Here is a 23,609-nt window from a genome sequence, read left to right as displayed (position 1 = left end):
ACTACTTGATGATTTTCAGAGGGGGACATAATCTTCCTTCAACCTCATCGACATGGCTACAAACAGCATCAAGTTGCTAACTGGCAACAGCTACCCTGAGCTTGCCCGGCTTGTTGCGGATCGGTAAGTAACTTCGGCACGCCTTATGCTGCCTTTGTCTATGGCTATGACTTGGCATGCACATGCCCGCGGGTAACAAACCTCACCTGCTATCGGGGCATCTTTGCCCATACGATGCACTTCGCGCTGATGTGTAGCGTCTTTGCATGTGGCTACTCCTCGTCATGTGGAGTGACGAGCGCTGCATACCGTCAAGCACATGTTTTGCACAGCATTACTAATGCTGCGGCAGACTCGGCATAGAACTTACGAAGATCCTCGTGCTCCAATACTCAAACCAAGAGACTTCAGTAACTATTGGAGAGTCTGTCAGAGATGAAGATGGTATGCTCTCCCGTCTGCAGGAGCGTGGCTTTGCGTACGCTGGCTCCAAGCTGACCGTATCGTAGTATTCATCCTGCAATCTACACCACCAGGCGACATCAACGACGCGCTCATGGAATTACTCATCATGATCAACGCGTGCAAGACGGCATCAGCTCGCCGCATTACTGCTGTGATTCCAAACTTCCCTTATGCTCGCCAGGACAAGAAGGACAAGTCCCGAGCACCCATCACTGCTAAGCTCATGGCAAACATGTTGCAGACAGCAGGCTGCAACCACGTGATCACCATGGATCTGCACGCAAGCCAGATTCAAGGTTTCTTCAATGTGCCCGTGGACAATCTTTACGCCGAACCTAGCACGCTGAGGTGGATCCGCGAGAACCTCGATGTCAAGGATTGTGTTATCGTTAGTCCGGATGCGGGCGGTGCAAAGAGGTAAGACATGTCTATTACGTCCGCTTGTCATACTACGCTTGTAGCGCTGAGCGGCACATCGAACAACAGTGCCCTCTTAAGACGTCCGCATAACGGAGCGTCGGACTGCTCTCCGTCCTATCTTCGAAAACATCCTTGAACTAACTCATCTCAGAGCAACCTCGATCGCCGATGGCCTCAATCTGGGCTTTGCCCTTATTCACAAGGAGCGAACACGCCCCAACGAGGTCTCTCGAATGGTGCTAGTCGGAGACGTTCGAGGCAAAACAGCCATCTTGGTCGACGACATGGCTGACACTTGTGGTACCCTTGTCAAAGCAGCTGACGTCCTCATCTCCGAAGGTGCAAAGGATGCACTAGCCATCGTCACCCACGGAATTCTGAGCGGCAATGCTATCGAAGCGCTCAATGGCAGCAAGCTCAAGAAGATTGTTGTGACCAACACAGTACCCCATGAGGACAAGAAGGAGCTCTGCGATCGAATTGAGACGATTGATATCAGCCCAACTGTAAGTACACACTCCGGATGCGGGGATGCGTTCTAATCTTGGACAGCTTGCCGAAGCCTGCAGACGTACTCACAACGGCGAAAGTGTTAGTTTCCTCTTCAAACACGCACCTGTGGACTAAAATAGGAACTTTCATTGGATCATGAGCATGAGGCGTTACAGGCGGTACAGGCGTAGGGGTCAGCATCACGGGCTGGTTGCTCTTCAAACAACAGCAAGCATATCACAAGCATATCACAAGCTTAACGATGATCTGTAGATCGCATTGCGCGATGGTGCATGTGGTAGAGAAGCCATTGCACGTGACGTCGCACTGCTTGTGCATTAGTGAGATTACAATTGCTAAATCGCACCTCGTCCCGCCAAAACATGTGGCAGGTGCGTCTAAACTAAATCCGCTGTCAAACCGCTTTTGACATGTTCGCGGCAAGCCACGCCATTCATGGCTGCATAATGCGAGCTAATTAGGCTAGTCAGCTCTTGGTTCGGGGCGGTGCGAACTTTATATCATCGTCAAACCCGCCCAAACAAAGTTTGATCAACTGCAGCATCTTACTGATGTGATCGCTCATGCTTGCGCATCGTTTTCGACGCGTCGACATTTACGAAAGTCATGGGGAAACGCCATGTGATCACCGAGCGGACTCGACCGGATCAGCCTTGTAATATCGCAGTACAGCCGTACACGAATACAGCCTGTGAGTGCAGCCGCGCAACCGCCAAATTGAGATCGGTGTGCTCTGTATTAGTGCCGCATCCCCAAACCGTTCACGGTAAACTCCATGTATTCATCTCACTCACCATCCACTTCCCAGTCTCATGGTGAGCCAAGTGATCAGATCGACCGATCATGCCGAGTCAACTTTGGTCCATTCGCTATTAATATTTCCTGTGGTTGTCCAACTCAACACGGTAGGTTTCAGAGCCGTGCTACATCATGGTGGGAAATCACAATTGTCCATGCTTGTAGTCTCGGTATCGACTCCGTGATACGTAATGATCTTCCCGTGTCGGCATTGCAGGTCCAAGTGCGAAAGCTAGAGCATAATCATCCGATGTGCGTACATCACCAAGTCTAAGCAATACCCGATGCACACTATGGCTTTTGGCTAGATTAGTGTGACCTTAGGTTGGTGAATAGGCGAACACTAGGTAAGCCTTCGCATGAGTCTCGCGACGAGGCGTGTGTAACTTTAGGGGTCAAGACGCCCTGCAGCTGCGCGGCGGGAGATGCGCAAATGCAGGTCCATCTTGGACAGGGAGAAGGGGTCCAGCGAGCTTGTGCTGTTAACTTTGAAGGAGATGAAGGGTCCAGTTTGCGAAAGAGGGGTCTGCATAGTGGGGCATGAGGAATGCGGTGATGAAAGACGTGTTAGGCCTCCAGAGCGTGATTCACCTGTGTGCGGGAAGCCATGCCGAGTACGATTGTACAGGTCACTCGCTACCGCGTTGGCATGTTTGAGGAGACCCAGACACTGATTCATGCTGTCGAGGAAACCAAAAAGTCGCATCAGCACAAGTATGGGGAAGTGTCCAATTCTGGTCCTTTGTCCGGTTGGGTAGGTATGCAGAAGACCAAACTGGTCCAGATTGTCGCACCTCCTTTCCGAAATTCTGGCCAGAGTGACATTTCACACCGTCGTGTGATGTGCTGGTCGTGACATGCCATCATCTTGCCGCCATGCTGGTCGTCAAACCTCAAAAAACATACCCATCACATAATACAACCGTGAACCGAGCCATCCTGGCAAAAGTCAATCGCTCTCCTTCCCCCGCGCCATATCCCTCACATGACCACTTATTACCGAACTAGATCCACATCTTTCCCCCAACCCTCCCCTGTCCCCAGTCCAAACGTACACAGCCGCGGAACCGATCTTGACTCATCTCAGCGCAACGCATCAACCGGACACCAATGTCAAGAAATCACGCATCCATCCATGCTCCTCATCAAAGTAGAGTTTCTGTTACGCCGTTTCGCAATTCCACCCTTGTTCTCCTAGCAAAAGAACTACCCCACTGTGCTACTTTAGCTGCAAACATGGGTCCATCCCGGCTGGAAAGACCGCGCCTCAGAGTCGAAATGTTAAAAACCCAAGCGAGGAAAGTAAGCTAAGGCTAAGCTCCCTTTCTTCCGCATGTATCCGCAACAGCTCTAGTTTGATCCTGCAAAGATAGTTTACCTTGTAAGTACCCTGGGCTTTTTCGAGCTCGCTACCGGCTTTATTACACGACACCTAGCATGTGAGGTGTGAGAGGCTTGTAGGTTGAGTTTTCGGAGATGCTGGATGCGGGGCAAGGCAGGGGAGGTGAGTCGTTGGGTGTTGATATCTAGTTTGGAGAGTTGGGGCATTGGGGAGTTAGCCCCATGGGGTCCAGGTGGAACGAGGGGAGGGGGCCAATGGAGCCTGAATTTTAGTTGGAGTAGTGTGTGAAGTTGGGTGTGAGTTATTTTTTTATCTCGATACATTAATGTTTGTGCTCTTTGCATTAATTGTTAATGTTAAACAGTTGGATTTTGGATAAGACGAGTGTACGTGGTACCAAAACCGCCATGCTAAGTTAGTCCCGGTACGAATGCACAGAAGCAACCAACAACAACAACACCACCACCAAAAACACGACTCTGTACCCCATCGGAGATTTACCCAGATTCAGAAGTACGCAAAATGGTCCAGGGTAAGCGATGATGAGTATCCAAGAAAGAAAAAGAGCTGGAAGGTTCCATGTCCCCGTTTTCCGTTGTCAATTTGGCGGTCTCACCGAAATGCAAAATGCCTGCTGCGCAAGATCGCCATGTAAGGATGCACGTGTGGCCGGTACTCGACCGTAGTCTTGTACACGGGCAGTAAGCAAAGAGCCGGCTTGGACCCTGGCCCGCTCCGTCTACCAACAGTGGGTCAGATACATAGGTAAGGTACCAGGTACCTTATTCACGATCCTTGGCCTTGGGCAGTGAGCAGTGCGTTGTACAGTGGTGCAGTGCAGCGACCGCAAGGCTCGATCGATCTAGAGCCATCGCCTACCCATTTTCCCGGCGATTAATCAAATCTCGGACTCCACACGAGATCAAGTACCTCCGATGCTCTCTCCCTCTACGAGTCCAACAAGCGCCCAGGTGACATTTGCAACAAGCACAGGTACCGGTACGTCACCACATGACGAGCACAAAACATGAGGCTCAGAAACATTCATGCAGATTCGACATGTTAGTCCCCAGTTCGGCAGGAACTTCGGAAAGCCCGGGAAGCCCGAAGAGCGGTAGAAGGAAAGAAGCATCCAGACCAAGACGCGCACGCGACTCGGGCCGTTGACAGGGCATGTATGTAGTATTCGGGCTGTCGCTCTCCTCTACCCCCCTCATCATAATCACCATAAGCATCGTCACAACCAGCATTCCTTTTTTGTACCTCCATGAATGGCTCAAGGATTTCCACCCAACGGCTTCCCGTATGAGGGTCGGAGCGGTCGATCCGGCAATAGCTCGGTACTACCAACCTGTGCGTCGTATATACCTTCCCCTTCGTATCCAACGGGGCGATCATGTTTTGATCCCTTGTGCTTCTTTTCTTCTTCTCTGGTCTTACGCACGCACGTACGGACGCACGTGGTACACAAAGTGCGTCATCTTCGCTTGCAATAATCCAGGCGCGTCAGCCGTTTTGCTGACGAGACAAAAATACCGCGCTTCTTTTTGCTTACAGCATCTTCAGTAAGCAGCCGGGGAGGGCTAATCTTCTCGTATTGTAAGATGGAGACTTTGAGACGGGGTGTTCGGGAAGAAGCCGTATTTTGGCGCGCCGCAGGATTCGGCCCGATGGTTTGGTGGGGCCTTTTATGTGGATGTCGTGATGCTGGTGGGCATGGGTCGTCGCGATGGGGTGGTCAAATTTGTGGTAAGAGGTGCGAGCGGCGGTAGGGGTTGGAGGTTATGGGGATCGGAGGTGGCGAGCATCGTGGGAAGCGGACAGCCGATGTGACAAGGTTGGATAGGGCGTGGGGGTCGCTCTTCGTTGTGTGCGCTCTGTGATGTGGTAAGGATGTGGATTTTAGATATAGTATGTGGGTTTCTAATAGATTGGGCACCATTGAAGTAGTATCAGTATGATGGCATAGTTACAGGTTACCGCGCTTCTGTATAGATGGCCTGATGGAAGTGGTAAGCCATGGTATGTATGGTGTGTCTTAAGACGTATTGTACCTCAGTGGCGTGATAAGGACTGGTCGTAGATTGTGAATGCGAGTATCACACGGCTGGTGTGCGTTGTGTATCGTGTATAGTGCAGTGTTTGGGGTATGACAGGCGTATCTATTGGGGAGTTATAGAGAGGGGTCATGATGACGACAAGACGGCAAAAAGCAAATATTCGTGGCCTTGAGAATCGAAACCACCAGGGTGCTGTCGTTGTACGTCATGAGTGACATTCAGAATCACCGGGATGTTCTCAAATATGATCAGGTATCTATAATATGGGAGAAGTGGTAGCAGGGTTTGTAGAAGAACGTCTGAATTCCGTCCGATGACCGTGAGTTATTATCCAGGAGTGAGCTTTTGAAACCTTCAAAAGTATGGAGAGTGAGTACCATATTCAACTTAAAAACACCTTTACTTTGGAGAAGTTACAGATTTGTCCGGACATACCAAGAGTGTGCTTTCACTGCTTTTAAGCTAGAGATTATGGGTAGACCAATTTCTTTTTCTATGGGATTTTCACTCATGTACCGCGTAAGGAGTAAATGATTGCCTTTTTATTATTGGAATACAGTATATGTTTGAATGTTACTTTCAACAAGGTGTAGGTTCTCCAATTTCTTCCCATAGTACCGGTGACTTACACTGTGCGCTCCAAATATAGTAGCAACTCTAGTACTATAGTACAGTTGACCCAAGGCACCCAAAACTACATCATCTAAAGGTTTTTAAAAGATGAAAATGACGCAGCAGATTTGCAATTAGAAAGAATCCCTAGCCTTCGCATAGTACACGCAATGAAATCTAGATCCACTACACAGTGACAAAAATCGTAGATAATTCATATCTCCTAGCGCAAGCTTACATCAAGACCTATACCCCTAACATACTGATCTCTCATGCTCACAAAAACATAGTTTGTATTACGTTCTTACCTTCTCTAGTATTTCACTATTCTCATTATGCGCTTGCGTCACCTAGAACTCACAGATAATAGCATTCTATGTACATGTATTGCAGTTGAATTAAATAGAGCTAGTACCAGCAGTTCTATATCCCAAGACCAGACACTGAGAGAAAGATGAAACATAAAATAATAAACTCTCATTCGTTGCTCACTTATTAAATATATGACTTGTTCTTCTACCCACCCCTTTTACATGGACTACTCGCCCACACCGCCCATTAAGAGATAATACCATCTAACCTTCTTTCAAAATCAACCCTTCCAACCCTTTGGAAAAGCTCTGAGCACCGTTGCAGTGTATTTTTTCGCTCAGTGAAATCAAAGAGGCGGGAATAAAGATAACATCGGAGCATACGACAAAAGTGTCATATTTAGTGAAAAGATAGCAATGTCCTATAGCTGTACGGCACTGTTTTGATATCTGAAGTTTAGAAGAAAGGAGCAAGATACTATTGGTAAACAAGGTGAAAAAACCATCTGTATTCAATATAGTTATGTCATGTCTTGATATTATTTATAATCTAGTTCTAATCTCCCGACTGAGAAAAAGTGAAGACCATATATTCAGGCGAGATACAGAAAAAGGTGAAGAGAGAGCATATGACTTTACATTTTTTTTATCTCCTATCTATCTCCAATCCACCCATCAACCCTCCAACCTCAACCCTACCACCCCATCCCCTTCTTCAACGCCGCCTCCAAAATTGCCGCCTCCTCCTTATGCGTCTGCGCATTAGGGTGGTAATCACATCCCACCACACTCCCCTGTGTCGGAATATCTACCACAACAACCTTCGCCTTACCACTCAGTACCTTCTTCGCCTCCTCCAGCGCCCCCTTCTGCACCGTCTTCTGCATCTGATCAGCGGGATACCCATCCCCCAGCATTGGACTCGTCAGCAGAAAAAACGTCGCCTTGGGATAACGACCTTGGATCGTCTTCACAAAGCTCACCATTGCAGCTGTGAAGTTGGACGGCACAATGGGATCGCGGATTCCGGCTTGGTAACCAAAGTCGTTGGTGCCGAGGTTGATGACGACGGCGTTGGGGGTGGCAGACGGGGGGAAGGTGTAGCTGCCGCGGGGGTCGAGGGCGCCGTACCGGGTCCAGCGTTGGGGCATGGTGTCGCTGGGGTCGGGGGTGGAAGAGATGTAGTTTCTGGTTAGTCCGATGCCGCTCCAGGCGATGATGTCGTAGTCTGCGTTGACGGCCGTGGCGGCCAGGGCGGCGTAGGTGCGTGGGTTGTTTTCTACGGCGGCGTCGTTGGTGCAGGGGAAGGTGCCGTCGAGGCCGTAGCCGACGGTGATGGAGTCACCGATGAATTGAATTTTACGTTTGGGTAATGTGTCGGCGGTTAGGGTGCCACCGGGGGTGGTGATGTTGCCGATGGTTATGGTGCCGAAGAGGGCTTCGGAGCGTTTGCGGAGGGTGACAGTGTGTTGGCTACGGGGGAGTGAAGAGGGTGTGTTGATGGAGGTTCCGTTTACGTTTAGGATGACGGTTGAGACGCCGTCGACGACGAGCTCAGCACTGTTGGAGCCGGATATTCCTTCGAGCCCGATGCTAGCGGTGGTGCCGCTGAAGGAAAATGATACTCCTGTTCCGGGCCACGTGAGTTCACGGGTGGCTGGGTTCACGCGGCCGAGGAAACGAACGGCGGTGGCATGCTCGATACTTGCGATTAAAACGAAAATAGGGGTGGCGGAGAACTTCATGATGAGTGGTGATGCTGTGGAATGAAGGGGATTGCACACAACAGTGCCAGAACGGCTGCTTCGGAGTACCTTTTTATATGGCTGACATTTGCTTGAGGCTTGACATATCAGTCTAGAACAGCTAGACCAACTTCTAGTCTCACGCACTGTTATACGGCGGATGCGCGGAGCGACCTGGATGGTGGATTCGGCATATATTGCATGTGTATATCGAGGAAGCTAGGGTAGCCTTTCCGGAAGATCTGTGTTCTATTGCAGTGACAGTCGAACAAACCTGACGTTAATATCTAATCTCATTTTGATTTCCGCAGATTGGAACACGCAATGGATAGTTTATTTCATGAGCTTTGCAGGGAGGCATGGAAAGAGTGTTGTGGTCAGCTGTAGAGGACGTGGAAAATCAAAGATGATGACGATCTCGGATGAAGTGGTGGAGCGCTAGGGCTGGCGCGGGGTAGAATACGCCAAATTTCCACGAACAGAATGCTGCTCTTTAACCTTTTGTCCGCGGATCTGACTTGAGTTCGGCAGCAGATCTTGCCAATTAGATTCGTACATGTCCGGAACTGTCAAAGGACCGTGGAGAGGCTAGTCACAAAAGAGACGTTTTAGTACAAAGTACCCAATATACGCAATATGACTCTCTGAAGCTAAGTTTATCTATATTGCAAGAAGAGGATATTACGTACCTTGCACCATAATTGAAAGAAAATAATTGATAATTCACCATCCCGCACATACCTAGTGCGAGAAAGGCCGTATGCGATAGACCTCCTTCTTCTCCGGCAGCGGCGCGACAGGCACATCTAAAAACTCTGGATACAGATACCACGCCAAATCCCTATCTTCGTGCTGCAAAGTGCTCCATCCGTTGCCTAGCCAAGACAATCTATTCGCCGTCTTGCCCACTCCATTGAGTTCGTTATCAGAGTCCTGTGCGCCTTCCAGCTCATCCACATACACATAGTCGAAATCCTCCCACCTCGGGCTCCGCATTGCCTCGACGCAGTGCAGTGTACTTCCAGGCCAGAGACCCACGACTTCGCCTGTAACCTTATTCTTGTACCAACTGCTGCACTCTTCAGCAAAGACAGTGCCCTCAAAGTATGCGTCGATGTATTCTGTAAAGTCTCTTTCGCGCGCCTCTTTGACGACTATGGAAGCGATGTTTTCTTTTTGGATCTTGCGGATCGCTTTGATGATGTAGTCTCCGACCGTTTCGATCATGGTCGTTAGGCTGCCGGAGCCGATTGCTGCATTGGGGCCAAGCATAGTGAAGAGATTAGGGAAACCGGCGAAGGAATGCGAGAGGTAGTTTACAGCGCGCTTCTCCCATTTTTTTGTAATGGTGAGGCCGTTGCTGCCAGTCAAGGGAAATGGAGGAGGAGCCGATGATTTGAAGCCTGTTGCGCATACCAAGGCATCGATTTCATGCGCTTTGCCGTCGGCCGTGTGGATGGCAGATTCCGAGATATGTGTTATGGGCGATGTTACAAACGCGACGTTGGGTTGTGTCAATGCCTCGAGATATCCAGGACCGGGTGTCAACCGACGACATCCAGGCGAGAAAGAAGGTAAAAGGGCCTCGAAGATTTCTGGCTTGCTCTTCAACCTCTCCTTCATGTGTTTGTTAAACATCTCTTTTGCCCCAAGTTGCATCTCCGTTCCCTTCATTGTGACCGCATGAATACCGTTTCCGTCTTCTTCGACCGAGAGTCGGAACTTTTGGTAGTACTCTGGATCATTGGCGAAACGATCGCGCATCTCCTTTGGGATTGTCGATCCTTGGAAGCCGTACTTGTCCCAGAGCTGTTGTCCAAACGGAGGCGAGATCCATGTCTTGCTACGCACAAATGTGCTGACATGCGTTCCCGGTAGTCGCTGCAGTGAAGGTACAATTTGAATAGAAGAGGAACCGGAACCGATAACGCCTACCCGCTTGTTCTCGAAGTCGTAGCTGTATTTAGGTTTAGTTGATTTGGCTGAATGGTAAGAAGGGTCTACTACCTCTGATTCCAGGTTGCTGAATGCATCACCTCGCCCTTGAACGTGTCAAGCCCATCTATGTCGGGCCAAGAAGGGTTGTTGAGGTTGCCACGTCCTTGAATCAAGACGTCTGCCTGGTCGTGGATCGTCTCACCAGTCGCCAGATTCTTAACGGTAATGTTCCATTTGGCAGTCTTGTCATCCCAGTGACACGCTTCGACTTGATGGCGTAGTTTGATGAACCTGTCTGCAGAGTACATTTGGCATACATCTTGGAGGTACGATTGGATTTCGGCAGCAGGGGCGTATAGGGAAGACCAGTTGGGATTCGGCTGGAAGGTATACTGATACGAGTGTGCTAGCTTTCGTCTTAGCAACGATCACCACGGTGTTGTTTAGAGCTTACTAACAAGGCACGTCACATGCACAACCGAGATATCTACGTCAGTGTCAGTGGTCGGCATATTCGAAGATGGCACGTCCAATAGGCATTCTGCGTACCTGTTTTCATACCACGTGCCCCCAACACCAGCATTCTTCTCGTAGATGACGAGGTCCACATTCCTCAACCTCTCAGGTATCCGGATGCCACAGTAGATACCCGAATATCCTGCGCCAATAACAATCACTTTCAAACGTCTTAGGTTCTCTACCGGCGCATTGTTGAGCTTGAAAGACGGCTTGGCTGCACCGTTTGCATGCAAACGCGATACGTCGGTAGGGAGATTCGGTATGGCTGACATTGTAGATTGGAAAGTAGAAATGTGTTATGCGCAACGAGAGGCGATGCGCGACTTGACTCTAGAATTTCAAGCACTATTCAAGGTTTACGCTCAAGACGTGTATGATGTACAATGATGGAAACGGAAGTGAGACCTAGGATATCAGTCGCAAGGGAGGCGACAGCGAACTGTTATAAGCATCGCTTCGCCGAGTACGCCCCATCAAGGTCAAAATAGATCGCATCGTGTAATTGCCGAAACAACGGATCCACCGCGAGCTAGGTAGGTGGATCGCATGGCCTGCATCACAACCGGTACAGACACACGGTTGACAGGCTTAACTAGTGCCTTCAGCCTATCAGCATGGACTGAACTCCGCACCCGAAAGAGGCGCCGCCCCAGACTCCACCCGCGCCCCGCCTTGCGCTCCTCATGACATTGGGGTTCGCGGACGATTGACTCCGATGCGCAATCGGCTCGGCACTTGCTTATCTGGACGCATCATAGCATCTTAAGAGACTTTGTCCTGCTTTTTTCGCGATCTCTGTATGGTCATGAGAACGCATTTTGCATCGGAGGGCAGATGCTCCTTGCTACCGTGGAACCGTGATGATTGCGATCTGCAGAAGAATTAGTGAACGCAGAGACTGTTGGTTGTTTTTGACAAACCTGGTTTCCGAGAGCAATTGACAGTCTCGTGCTGTCTGGGTCCCAACCGAGACTGAACTCGCCGTCTATACCCGGGTTCCATTTTTCTCCCGGCCAGGCACTGGCGCGCCACGAGGCTAGCGGAATATCCCTTTTTTCGACATGCCATACCGTGACGGCATCGGGACCCGCTGCCGCTAAGAGCATTCCATCTGGCGAGAAGGCAATCTTAAAGGCCTGTGTACTGTCGGTGGTGGGTAAATCCTTTATGCAGTTGAATGGATCATTGGCATCCCATATCCGAGCCGGACCAGACAAGGAACTTGTTGCGAGGAGTACAGATGGTAGAGAAGAGCCGTTGGTGAGATGACTTGTGGTTGGCTTCGGGCGGAAAGCAAGGTCGGTAAAGTATTCGTCGGGGTACTCGTGCGTCTGTAGTTGTGCTGATTCATTGGGATGGAAAAGACCTAGGTAGTTCTTTTTGTCTTCGATGCCCAGGACGGCGATGATTCCGGAAGAAGCGTCATATTTTACTGCTTCCCAAGTTATATGAGTGTCCAATATCCGCTGAGTAGTCAAAGACTCATTGACTTGGTAGATCTTGAATAGCTTGATGCCGCAAACGACAAAGGCCGACTCGCTGATCCAGTGCGCGTCGAAGATGGCAGTGTCTGTAAACTCGGTCCAGGCGGGGATGGAGTCGCTGTCGTTGTTCCAGACCTTGATTGAGCCCTTTTGGCCGTCGGTCGATATGGACAGTAGTAGATTTCGGTCCGAATTCCAGCGCAAAGTGTTGATGAGGCCGGCCGTGGAGGAGATGATGTGCGACGTCTGGCCGCCGTCGGTGAGCTTGATGAGCTTGTCCATCATCATCTTCTCGCCGACCTCGTTGAAGCACTGCTCTCGTACGGAGACGGTGAGCTCGTCGTCAGAGTGCCAGCATAGCGCGGTGACATCAAAGTTGGCGACAGGCAGAGGCATGTCGAGGGTGTGGAAAGATGGCGTTTGGTCCGAACTAGAGGCTTTGCGGACCACGTGGACCTGGAGCAGCGATTTTCCTGCTGCGAGTAGTACTGGCGACTCGATGGGCCCCCAGAGCGTGTGCTCAACGACCTTTGCGGGATTCGGGTCGCATGGCACAAAGACGGTCTCTGGGGTGAGGTCAGCCACAGCTATCACGTCAGTCTGTATGCCCTCGTCGTGCCCTATGCTAAGCGTGGATATGGGAATCTCAGCGACGGTGAGCGACTCGGCCTCTGAGACCATGGGCTCCGACTCGGCCCTGACGCTGTTGGTAAGGTGCGTGGTCGCGCCGTTGTGCTCAATATCCATGGCATCGCCGTTGACGTGGGGCTCGGGGCGCGCTTCGATGCCATTTGGCGGCTTCGTCTTCTTGCGCTTCAGCGTCTTCTTGGGCGGCGGCTCCTGGACGGCGCCGTTGGCCTCGGCGGCCAGCTCGTGGGCGGGAATGCCCTTGTCGAGTGTCAAGAGGTTGCCATTGCGCTGGGAGTAAGGGCGACCGTGGTCGCTGCCGAATTTGTAGCGCGGTTCCGTCTGCAGGCAGTCAGCGCAAGCCTCATTGATATCTTTCAGCGACGCACATTGCAGGCCTCGGCCTGGAGGCGGTCGAAACACATGCCATCCTGGACCAGCCTAATGAGCGTGTGCGGCTCAATCTTGCTAGCAAAGGGCAGCGTGTCGGGGTCGCGAATCCAGCATCGTGAGAGTTGCAGCGCTGCATTGCCGAATCCGGCTTCCTGTAGGTATCGCCATACTACACTACACGTCAGATCTGCAGACCAATGGAGCGGCGGTGCTATGGGCAAAGGTACCGAGATAGTTCATCGCGTTGCTGCTCAGAGTCTCCGCCATGGCGCATTATGGACGCGCTGCATGCGCTCGTAAAGGATGCGAGAATACCGAGGTTCGTGTGCGGGAGTGTCTACGCGATTCGTCCAGACTGGGGCATGGAGGGTGAAGGTGCCTTACACACATCGCACCTGCAGTTGACAGAGACTCGCGGCAGCTAGTCCACCGTCCCCACAGTCCGAGCGCGAGCGTCCGTTCCTTTGTCACATCCCTGCCCACCCAACACCAATGCCAACAATGCCGGATGCTTTCACCACCACCACGACAGACCCACCCACCATTCACTCGCCATGCCTCGGATAAACCTCCCGCCGCTCACCAGGGGCATTCTGGCCGCTGTCGTCTTCTTCACCCTCATCAACTTCGCCCTGCGACCGCATGCTGACTGGGTGGAAAAGGTCGAGAAGCCCATCATCGGCGTCGGCAACGGTGTTCCATGGCTCACCATAGTCCCTCGCCACTCGGTGCCGTGGTATCCCTGGGTATTTGCTCTCGCGACTGTAGTGGAGCAGAACCTGCTCGGCCTCATCACCACCGGCCTAACCGTCTTCTATGGCGGACGCTACCTGGAACGCGCGTGGGGGTCTCATGAGTTCACCAAGTTCATGCTGTTCGTGGCCATGATACCAAACATCCTCACATATATTCTCTACCTGGCTGGCTACTTAATCATGAGCAAAGGCTCCATGATGTGATTACCCCTCTGACACGGTGAGACCGCTGTGCTGACCAGTCTAGGCAAACCACTATCTCTGGCGGCATTGCTATCCAGGCAGGCTTCCTCGTCTCGTTTAAGCAACTCGTTCCCGAACACACTGTGGCCATTGCGAAGGGTCTCATCCGCATGCGCGTCAAGCACTTTCCCGCCATATTCTTACTCACAAACACAATTTCTGGCATAGTCCTGGGCACTGAGACGGCCATGTTCCTGGCATACTTTGGCTTCATGACTGCGTGGATCTACCTTCGATTCTACCGCATTAGCCCCTCACTATCATCTTCGTCTACTGGAGACGCTTCTTATATTCGGGGAGACGCTTCAGACACCTTCAGCTTTGCTCACTTCTTCCCTGAGCCCATCCAGACCCCTGTGGGAGCGCTGGCTGACGGCATCTACAATGCCATGATATCACTCAACGTTTGTACCCCATTTTCAGACAGAGACATAGACGCGGGTAACGAGCAGGCCACCGCTCGTGCCGAGGGGGGCCTACCAAGCATCATGAATCCCAACAGCAGGGGCGGTCGAGGCGGAGCAACACGCGCTGAGGCAGAGAGGCGACGAGCTTTAGCCCTTGAAGCACTGAACGCGCGCTTGAACGCAGCCGCTTCCCGAAGCGCACCTGCATCTGCTCCAGCTACGGCTTCCGTCTCCGGACCTTCCGAGTCGTTAGGGGAAACGAATTACGAGCCGGAACGTTCCGAGCCGCCAGCCAGACCTTAGTACGCTCGCTCCGTTTTGCCGTATCCTCATTTGGACCACCCAATACGCCTCTGATTGTAGAGAAACACTTTGCCATAATGCTCCTTTGAGCTTCTTTACAAAAATTACCAACCTGCGCTTGGACAACGCTTAGTTAATCCCTTGGGTTGGTGTTGTTGATTCTACAGTCTTTGTTTGGTAGGAAGCGCGAAAGATACCATCGCGCTGGGGGCTGCGGCCGTGTGTATTGTTTATACCCATTACTGTTTTCAATAGAACAAGTCCTAGCTTCCCAAAGTAAGGGAACGCTCGCATTTTGTCCTTCTCATCAAACATGTTGTACCTTTGTCCACAACGTCCCTCACGCGACTGACTGGTGCTACAACAACAACAGTAGCTTCGTCACAGGCGCCTTCTCGAGAAACAACAGAGCATTCCTGATACAGCATGCCATTTGATTAATGTATTCGCCGGACATACATGACGGTGCAACGCCCAGTCATCACACTTACACTACCCTCATGGTCCAAGACCTTGTTATCACACATGAAATTTGCTGGGAAGCGCGTAGCCTACGTGCAGGAAAGTCGTGTGCTGCAGGTCATAGGTGTAACCTGTGGTTCCGTCACACAACGCCGACAGCCGAATATCCCAACCGTTGCGCAACTATCGTCATAGTCAATACACCAGAGTGCCTATGACGATGTCCACCTTGTGTCGGTAGGGCCTGTGTTGCTGGCTGAGGCGTGTATAAAGAGGCGGGCGTTTGGAACGCTAGAAATCAGTGTCTCTATCTCCATCAGCTTGAAGAGTACACTCTTTATGCCTCTCATCATGTACTTTTTCATCCTCGCCACTATGCTTTTCGCTAGCACTACTCTCGTCACAGCATCCACAAACAACACTGTCATAAAATACGCTGCCTCGACGGCAACATCTGCGACTACCCTCATCACCCTGGTTTCCTCTGCTTCACCATCAAGCACGACTGCTGCGGATCCAAGTGACACACCTGCTGGTGTAAGTCATGTCTCTGTCTACATCATCTCGTTCATGCCCGCTGAACAGCGTAACGAGAAAAAATTGGAAATACTAATCTCACGCCAGATTTACGTCTGCTCAGACATCCACTGGGGTGGTATTTGCGAGCACAAATTCACTCCCCTCGGCAGCTCCGACTCCGACTGCACCGTCCTCACCGGTCGGGACTCTTCTATTGGACCCGATAAAGGTTTTTTCTGCGAGTTCTACACGTATGGTCTTCCCTCTCTTCTTCTCCCATCTCTCTCTACGCTTCACCCCTCGTGGTACTGATCAACCTGGTAGCAACGCATACTGTCGCAAGTTTCTTAGCGATGAATCCGACTTTTTGGGGTTGACGTGGCCTGGGATTGCGGATTTGAGGTATACGGCGAAGGGGGATTTCAACGATAGGGTGTTTAGTTATGCGTGCTTCAAGGGTACGCAGAGGCATGGGTGAGGTAGGAGAGAGGTGAAGTGGAAAGAATAAACAAGGTTCAAAAAGAGATGATAGTCCTGCGTGTATTTACTTAGTGGAAGAATTTGAGGACACGTACGAGGTTGTAATGCAACGGAGTTGCTGTTCTACTCCAGGTGCCTACCGATAAATATGTTCCGGTAGTCGTTTTCTATCGTGTCTTCATTTTTTGTGACTGGCATTTGACAAGACCGCAGACTTGAACCGAAAAGCGAAAACGTCGGCATATAGCTTCTTTGAACACGGACACAGGATGTGCATGGAGAGCCGCACGGGGATCCGTTCGTCGTTCATGTGAAAGCTTTCCCCAGCTTATCGCCCGAAGCGGCTAGACGATTTGTGGGGAAGCCGAGGTATTGGTTCACATGTCGTCAAGCAACACCATCGCCTCTGCACAGCAAAGCAACGCTACAAATCTCGCGGGGCCGAACGCGCTGTCGTACCCAAAGCTACCGGTCGACCGAAGCAACCGCATCTCACACATCTCCCAAAAAGCCATCACTGCAACCACCAAGACCTCAGCACCGACTGTCCACCAACGCGTAACGGTCGCCCTGCGCAAACGGCGACTGACCCTTGCGTACCACAAATGCCTCTCATACGGTAGCCATGGCCGTCTTCTCCAAACCTCTCTCTTCCCATCGCCTCACCAGCGCCTCTGCAAAAGCCATAGTAAACGACCTCACGCGGCTGTACCTCTCAAACCGAACCCGCATATCGCGCGCTGTGTACCTGACCCTCTTTGTCGCCCTCATAAATCGCATCCGCAATGCCATCGCCGAGCAAAAAGCTGCTTCCCTGCGACGGGCCAACAAGAGCGCTGAAAAGACATCGGCGGGAGAGGGTGAAGCGACGGGCAGGAAGAAGGTTGAGCTGAATAGGGAGTTTTTCAAGAACCTACTGAGGTTGTTGAGGATATGTATACCGGGCTGGAAGAGCAAGGAGTTTAGGTTGTTGATTGGGCATAGTGTTTTCTTGGTGTTGAGGACGATGATTAGTTTGTATGTGGCGGAGTTGGATGGAAGGCTGGTCAGTGCGCTTGTGAGGGGGAAGGGAAGAGAGTTTCTTACGGGATTGGTATGGTGGATGTCTGTTGCTGTGCCGGCGACGTTCACGAATAGTATGGTATGTCGAAACATTTCGTCTACGGTCGGGGATGGAGACTGGACTTCAATGATGAACTACGAGACCTGGCAATATGCTAACAACAACAGCTCTCATACCACCAGTGCAAACTCTCCCTCCAATACCGAACCCGCCTCACGAATCACATTCACTCGAAATATCTATCTCAAATGACCTTCTACACCCTCTCTGCGCTCGACGACCGCATCGCAAACGCCGATCAACTCATCACCGTCGATGTAGCCAAGTTCTCAAACTCCCTCGCAGAACTCTACTCCAATCTCGCCAAACCTGTTCTCGACATCATAATCTACAACTACTCTCTCTCGCGCAGTGTCGGTGGCGAGGGTCTCTTCTTCATGTCCCTCCTCGTACAAATCTCCGCAAACGTCATGAGGGCACTTACGCCCCCATTCGGCAAATATGTGGCGGATGAAGCGAGATTAGAGGGCGAGTTTAGGTTTCAGCATAGCAGGTTGATTGATTGGAGTGAGGAAGTGGCGCTCTATGCCGGACATGAAGCTGAAAAGGATACGCTTGATAAAGGGTATTTTACCTTGATCAAGCATGTCAACCGCATTTTGAGGAGGAGGTTCTACCACGGCATCATGGAGGATTTTGTTATCAAGTACTTCTGGGGAGCGTTGGGATTGATGCTTTGCAGTGTACCAGTATTCTTCAAGCTACCAGGGACCGGAGGCATGAGTACAGGTGATCGGACGGAGAGTAAGTTTTCCCTTCTCCACCTCTCCTCGGGCTTCTCAAATTTTCTTGGCCATCGGAACTCCTACTAATCAAAAAATCGCAGGTTTCGTAACGAACCGCCGCATGCTGCTAATGTCCAGCGACGCCTTCGGCCGCGTCATGTTCTCCTACAAGGAAATCACCGAACTTGCCGGCTACACATCCCGCGTTGCCACCCTGCTCGATGTGATCGACGACATCCAAGCAGGCCACTTTGAGAAGAAACTTGTTTCATCAGCCGACACCGAAGAAAACGCGTCAGTCCTACGGGGCCGCGGCACTGTGACCGAGGGTTCAGACATTGAGTTCATCGACGTACCAATCGTATCACCAAACGGCGACGTGCTAGTTCGTAAGCTATCTTTCGCCGTAAAGCCAGGTGACCACCTACTTATCGTAGGACCGAATGGTTGTGGCAAGAGTAGTTTGTTCCGCATTCTTGGCGGCTTATGGCCCGTCTACGGAGGCAAAGTACGCAAGCCGCCGTTTGAAGACATCTTCTATATTCCCCAGCGACCTTACCTTTCCCGCGGTACGCTGCGTCAGCAAATCATCTATCCAGACTCGTTGCACGACATGCATTCGAAGGGTATTACTGACAACGACCTTCTCTCTGTTCTGAGTACGTTGAACCTAGAGACGCTCATTGACCGCCCTGGTGACTTTGATGCTGAAGCACAGTGGGAAGATGTGCTCTCTGGTGGTCTTCAACAGCGCGTTGCTATGGCCAGACTCTTCTACCACAAACCCAGATATGCGATCCTTGACGAATGTACGAGTAGCGTTACATTGGAAGTGGAGAGAGTCATGTACGAAGAAGCGAAGAGACTAGGTATCACACTCATGACCGTGAGTCATCGACGCAGCCTATGGAAGTACCACAGTCGCATTCTGCAGTTTGATGGACAAGGAGGGTTCTATTTTGGAGGCCTAGATGCAGAGAGGAGGGCGGTGCTTGAAGAGTAAGTCATTTCCTTGTCCTTGCTCTTACGAAACAGATGCTAACTTGGTATGTGTTTAGTGAGAAGGAAGATATTGACCTACAGCTCCGTGCAGTTCCGGATATCGAGCAGAGGATCAAGGAATTGGAGGCTTCAATGTGAGGGAGAACAGGAATGGCTTGACTTCTGTAGAGCACGGCTTAGGCGGGCATGTGGGGTTGGAACTGTACATGTATCATTCCTGATAATGCCCGACTAAGAAACAAGGTGAATGGATGTTTGAATGAAACATTTGTGCACCTTGGCGTTTTGACGTGCTGAACTTTTAATGCGACGTATGGGAGGTATTTGCCTCCTTGTAAGGCGGCACCCACAATGCGAAAAGAAGGCTTGTATCAGATGTGCCTCAGGACGTTTGTATATTACTAACGCGACAAAAGTTTGGAAAGGGCGAGACGCGCTAATTCTGGTTAGCGCCGGCTGTTATGCGCCGGGGTTAGGGCGAAAGGGGATCACGTGAGCGACGGAAAATGCCGGCGGGCTCAGTACTACGTACTGTCGTCTCGTCTTCTATCCTCTTCTCTTCTACAACATAGACATGTGCAACAGCCCATGAGCCATACCGCCAATGCACCACCGTTGAGCTGATACCCGTGCAATTTTGCGTATCTGCTTCTTCTCCTTGGGACTTTCCCAACATTTTCCAGGTTCAACTGCCCGCGTTTGCACTTTCCAGTACCTGCAGCGATTTCGCGACGCGACGTGTAAGGACAGCTGTCACACCCAACGCTGTCTACACCTTCCTCTCAATCTTCCCCGCACCTCAGTTTGCTAGCACCCCGCTATCATGACTACTATCAGGGTCGGCCAGACGGTCGAAACTACGAGCGAACAGTACGGTGTAGTCCGGTATGTTGGGCCAATTCATGTCTCGGAAGGCACCTTTGTTGGCATAGAGCTTCCCACGCCCACGGGAAAGAACGATGGCTCCGTACGTGGGGAGCGCTACTTCAATTGCCCACCGGGCCACGGCTTGTTCATACGAGATTCAAGCATTACCAAAATCATCTCACAGCCAGCACCACCTTCTACACCACAACGAGCGCCAACACCAAAGGCTAAGCCTCCAGCAACCACACCAAGACCCCGGCCCGCCAGCGTCATCGCTCCAAAACCCAGATCTGCTACATTGACCACAAAACGGCAATCAGTCGTAGCTTCTCCTTCGCAGCCACCCCCTCGCCAGCCTGTCCGCAAAGCCAGCGTCGCTAGCATCTCTTCCAATCCTGCCACGGAATTCGCCCGGCCCGCACCACCACCCTCAAGACCCAGCCTTGCTTCGTCACAAACCAGTAATGCCGCCAAAACATCCCGAGACAATAACAACATAGAAACTCTACAAACCAAAATACGTCATTTGGAAAAGCAACACTCGGAGGATCAAGATCGGCTCAGGGAGTTGACACAAGTACGAGACGAGCGGGATAGATTCAACGGCATCATCCAGAAGCTACAAGCTAAATGCCAAAATCAATACAGCGAGGCACAGGAGTTGAGGGAAAAGGTCAAAATCCTTCAACAGGGACACGAGGCTCTTGAGAAGACGCAGCAGGATCACGAAGTCGACCTTGAGGATGCCTTGGTTGACAAAGAAATGGCAGAGGAGAGGGCTGATCAGGCGGAGGCTGAGCTGGAGTCGTTGCGCAAGCGAGTGGAGGAGCAGAGCCTGGAACTGGACATCCTTCGAGACGAGGCCGAATTGTTCACCACAGAAATGTCGGAGGAGCAAAAACAAGAAGCCGGCTATTACAGACTTCAACATGAGAACGACCGGCTACGGCACGCGTTGATAACGCTAAAGGAGATGACCGAAGAACGGGAACAAGACCAGAAGGCACGAATCCTTAGCCTAGAAGCCGACCTTCAACAGCTTGAGCACTACGAATCGGAGAATGCCACTCTTCACGAACGTCTCGCTGAATCTGAATCCCTCGTCGAACATCTCAAACAGCAATTAGATGCCGCCAATGAATACGAAGACATGGTGGGAGAGTTGACACACCAAAACCAAAATCTCCAAGATAGGCTCGCGGAACAAGAAATGGTCGTGCAAGATCTCGAAAACCTGCGAGAACTCAACGATGAGCTGGAGGTTCAGCACCTCGAGCAAGAAGAGGACATGCTCGCGGAGCTTGACGCTAAGAACAACGAACTTGCAGAGCAGGCAAAACTCATTGCCGATCAAACTGCCATCATCACCGACAACGAATCCCTCATCTCCAAGTTCCGAGACCTCGTCATGGATCTACAAACTAGAATGGCTGATGCCGAGTCTTCGAAGAACATGACAGAAGCCCAAGTAAAGGACACTACTGGACGTTTCAACGAAGTCATGGATCTCAACAGACAACTCCGTGCAGCCACTGTCCTGTCCACCACGCGGGAGATTGAGGCTGCTCTTATATCGCTAAAGGCCGACCAGCTCGCTGAGAAGCTGGAGATTTGGAACGAGACTGAGTCTAAGGAATTCACCCGCAGCGAATCGCTTCAGGCCTACCTTGCTGCAGAAAGGATTGCTGGAAAGTCCGATCTGCTTATCAACGTGTTACGAAGCACCAACCGCCAGATGAGCAACGGTGGCCGCTTGGACGATGCAATCTCTCGACTCATTTGTGTCAAGTCAATCAGCTACCTAGAGGTCCTCAAAGAGGGCAACAACCGACTCTGGTCTGCCATTCGCGGCTTGTCTCTCCCTGACTTCGCCAACATCGGGCCCACCTATCAAGAGTTACTTTCGGTTGAGCAAGTGCTTGACCAAGGTCTCAATGCTTTGAAGGCAGACACGGTCAACTTTGAGGAATTTGCCGGATCTCTCCATCGTTCTACCAAGACACATGACGCCATTCTATCAAGTCACCAAGATGCTTTGGCCGCACGCCCAGAAGGCGAACTGTTGTCCAGGATGACCTCTATCCATGCTCGACTCGACTACATCACCTACATGTATGACTTGGCCACCTTCGCTCTGCAAAAGGTCCCTACAAGCATACTTGAGGAGTGCCAGTACACCCTGGAACACTTCAAAACGCCACTAGAGACTACGCAAGGTGCGCTTGCAGCCTCTACCAAGTTGCTACGAACTATACAAGCCTTGGCTGAGGACAACATGTATCCTCGTTTCCTAGACGGCATGGATGACGCAGTCCAATACGATGAGGGGCTAGCGGTTGCCGCTGAAGGAATCGCCAACTTCACTCGTGCACTGATCGAAGAGGTTTCGAAGTGCTCGAGCCTGTCAGATCCCGAAGCCATCTCAGCGAGCGAGATTGCCTCTATCAAAGCCAATATTGACGATCTTGACACAAAGCAACGTACCATTTTCCTCACTGCGGGTCTGAACGGCCTGACATTCAGCCTACGCCACTGGACCGATCATGCCTCCGTACTCTCAAACAATGTTGAGATTGAGCATGGTCCTACACCCTGGGCACAGAAAGCAAAGGAGGTCGAGTCGGCACGGAAGAAGGACGATGAGGCTGTACGCCAACTACAAGTCCTCACAGCTGAGCATCGTGCCACTGTTCTCAAGATCCATGAACGAGAGCAGGTCATTGCTACCAAGGAGCTTGAAATTGAGCATCTGCTGGCTAAGATCCGGGATGCTGCGACCAAGACGGAAGGCGTCGAAGCCTTGCAGGAGGAGCTCACCAAACGCCACGATAAGATCATGGAACTTCAAGCAACCAACCGAGCTCAGATGCTAGAAATGGAGGCATTGAGGGAGCGTCTGGCCAATGCCGATGAGCATGGTCGCAACGATTCCGACATGCCCGCGGACAACACCACAGCCACAGTCGAGCAGCCTCAGCAAGCGGCAGACCCGCGTACAGTTCCTGGTGGACTCAAGACATTCATCGATGCCCTACAAAACGAGAACCACTGGCTACGCTCGCGCGAAAACAAAGAGTCATTCGACCGCAACTTACGCGACATGTTCAACAAGATGGAACACGTCCGCTACGAAGCCGCACATCACGAATCAATGGCCAGGCTCGACCTTCTGGAACTCGCTTGGCTCTCAGACGACACAGAATCCTTCGATGGAGGCGCCGATACACCACTAGGACTGTCCAGTCCCATCACACAAGATCCCTCAGACCTTACCTACCACATTCCGCCCCATATGCAGGCTTCTTCTGGTGCTGGCCGCCTACCTAAGATGTCAGCAGTGCAACTTTCGGGTATCAGTCTCGGCTGGGAGGAGCGCGCCATGAGTCGTAGAGTGGCTCTCGAACAAGCCGAGGAAGAATTTCTATACTTGGCGACTATCACCGAAGAGGATGATGAGGCGTTGTATGGGTACTTGTAGATGATTTAGAGGAAAGCG

At 51.4% G+C, this 23,609-nt stretch overlaps 9 protein-coding genes across 9 annotated transcripts; 5 read left to right on the top strand and 4 right to left on the bottom strand.

Moving 5' to 3' along the window:
* Positions 1-52: 52 nt before the first annotated feature.
* PtrM4_105970 (ribose-phosphate pyrophosphokinase 4) lies at positions 53-1,512 on the top strand (the record flags this gene model as incomplete). The annotated part of the gene is made up of 5 exons (XM_001936116.2): positions 53-123; positions 353-444; positions 510-882; positions 1,037-1,391; positions 1,438-1,512. The coding sequence occupies 5 exons, from the start codon at positions 53-55 to the stop codon at positions 1,510-1,512; spliced, it is 966 nt and encodes a 321-aa protein (XP_001936151.1).
* A 5,837-nt stretch (positions 1,513-7,349) lies between these two features.
* On the bottom strand, positions 7,350-8,266 carry PtrM4_105960 (endoglucanase E precursor; the record flags this gene model as incomplete). The annotated part of the gene is made up of 2 exons (XM_066107670.1): positions 7,350-7,402; positions 7,480-8,266. The coding sequence occupies 2 exons, from the start codon at positions 8,264-8,266 to the stop codon at positions 7,350-7,352; spliced, it is 840 nt and encodes a 279-aa protein (XP_065962119.1).
* A 741-nt stretch (positions 8,267-9,007) lies between these two features.
* On the bottom strand, positions 9,008-10,512 carry PtrM4_105950 (Pyr-redox-3 multi-domain protein; the record flags this gene model as incomplete). The annotated part of the gene is made up of 2 exons (XM_066107669.1): positions 9,008-10,223; positions 10,274-10,512. The coding sequence occupies 2 exons, from the start codon at positions 10,510-10,512 to the stop codon at positions 9,008-9,010; spliced, it is 1,455 nt and encodes a 484-aa protein (XP_065962118.1).
* Positions 10,513-10,657: 145 nt separating this feature from the next.
* On the bottom strand, positions 10,658-10,995 carry PtrM4_105940 (putative flavin-binding monooxygenase protein; the record flags this gene model as incomplete). Its single annotated transcript, XM_001936118.2, has 2 exons — positions 10,658-10,691; positions 10,754-10,995. 2 exons carry the CDS (start codon positions 10,993-10,995, stop codon positions 10,658-10,660), a joined length of 276 nt encoding a protein of 91 aa, XP_001936153.2.
* Positions 10,996-11,567: 572 nt separating this feature from the next.
* Positions 11,568-13,494, bottom strand: PtrM4_105930 (WD40 repeat protein; the record flags this gene model as incomplete). The annotated part of the gene is made up of 4 exons (XM_066107668.1): positions 11,568-11,594; positions 11,644-13,176; positions 13,224-13,396; positions 13,455-13,494. 4 exons carry the CDS (start codon positions 13,492-13,494, stop codon positions 11,568-11,570), a joined length of 1,773 nt encoding a protein of 590 aa, XP_065962117.1.
* A 287-nt stretch (positions 13,495-13,781) lies between these two features.
* PtrM4_105920 (GlpG, membrane protein) lies at positions 13,782-14,935 on the top strand (the record flags this gene model as incomplete). Its single annotated transcript, XM_001936120.1, has 2 exons — positions 13,782-14,182; positions 14,230-14,935. 2 exons carry the CDS (start codon positions 13,782-13,784, stop codon positions 14,933-14,935), a joined length of 1,107 nt encoding a protein of 368 aa, XP_001936155.1.
* An 813-nt stretch (positions 14,936-15,748) lies between these two features.
* On the top strand, positions 15,749-16,424 carry PtrM4_105910 (uncharacterized protein; the record flags this gene model as incomplete). Its single annotated transcript, XM_001936121.2, has 4 exons — positions 15,749-15,934; positions 16,022-16,167; positions 16,241-16,374; positions 16,420-16,424. 4 exons carry the CDS (start codon positions 15,749-15,751, stop codon positions 16,422-16,424), a joined length of 471 nt encoding a protein of 156 aa, XP_001936156.2.
* A 597-nt stretch (positions 16,425-17,021) lies between these two features.
* On the top strand, positions 17,022-19,384 carry PtrM4_105900 (ABC-type uncharacterized transport system, permease and ATPase component; the record flags this gene model as incomplete). Its single annotated transcript, XM_001936122.1, has 4 exons — positions 17,022-17,537; positions 17,627-18,263; positions 18,346-19,243; positions 19,303-19,384. 4 exons carry the CDS (start codon positions 17,022-17,024, stop codon positions 19,382-19,384), a joined length of 2,133 nt encoding a protein of 710 aa, XP_001936157.1.
* A 685-nt stretch (positions 19,385-20,069) lies between these two features.
* Positions 20,070-23,591, top strand: PtrM4_105890 (dynactin; the record flags this gene model as incomplete). Its single annotated transcript, XM_001936123.2, has 1 exon — positions 20,070-23,591. The coding sequence occupies one exon, from the start codon at positions 20,070-20,072 to the stop codon at positions 23,589-23,591; it is 3,522 nt and encodes a 1,173-aa protein (XP_001936158.2).
* Between the last annotated feature and the right edge of the window lie 18 nt (positions 23,592-23,609).

This window comes from Pyrenophora tritici-repentis, chromosome 5, assembly GCF_003171515.1.
Source record: "Pyrenophora tritici-repentis strain M4 chromosome 5, whole genome shotgun sequence".
Lineage (NCBI taxonomy): Eukaryota > Fungi > Ascomycota > Dothideomycetes > Pleosporales > Pleosporaceae > Pyrenophora > Pyrenophora tritici-repentis.
The sequence above is the reverse complement of the archived record's forward strand: the minus strand, read 5'-3'. Positions and strand labels throughout refer to the sequence as shown.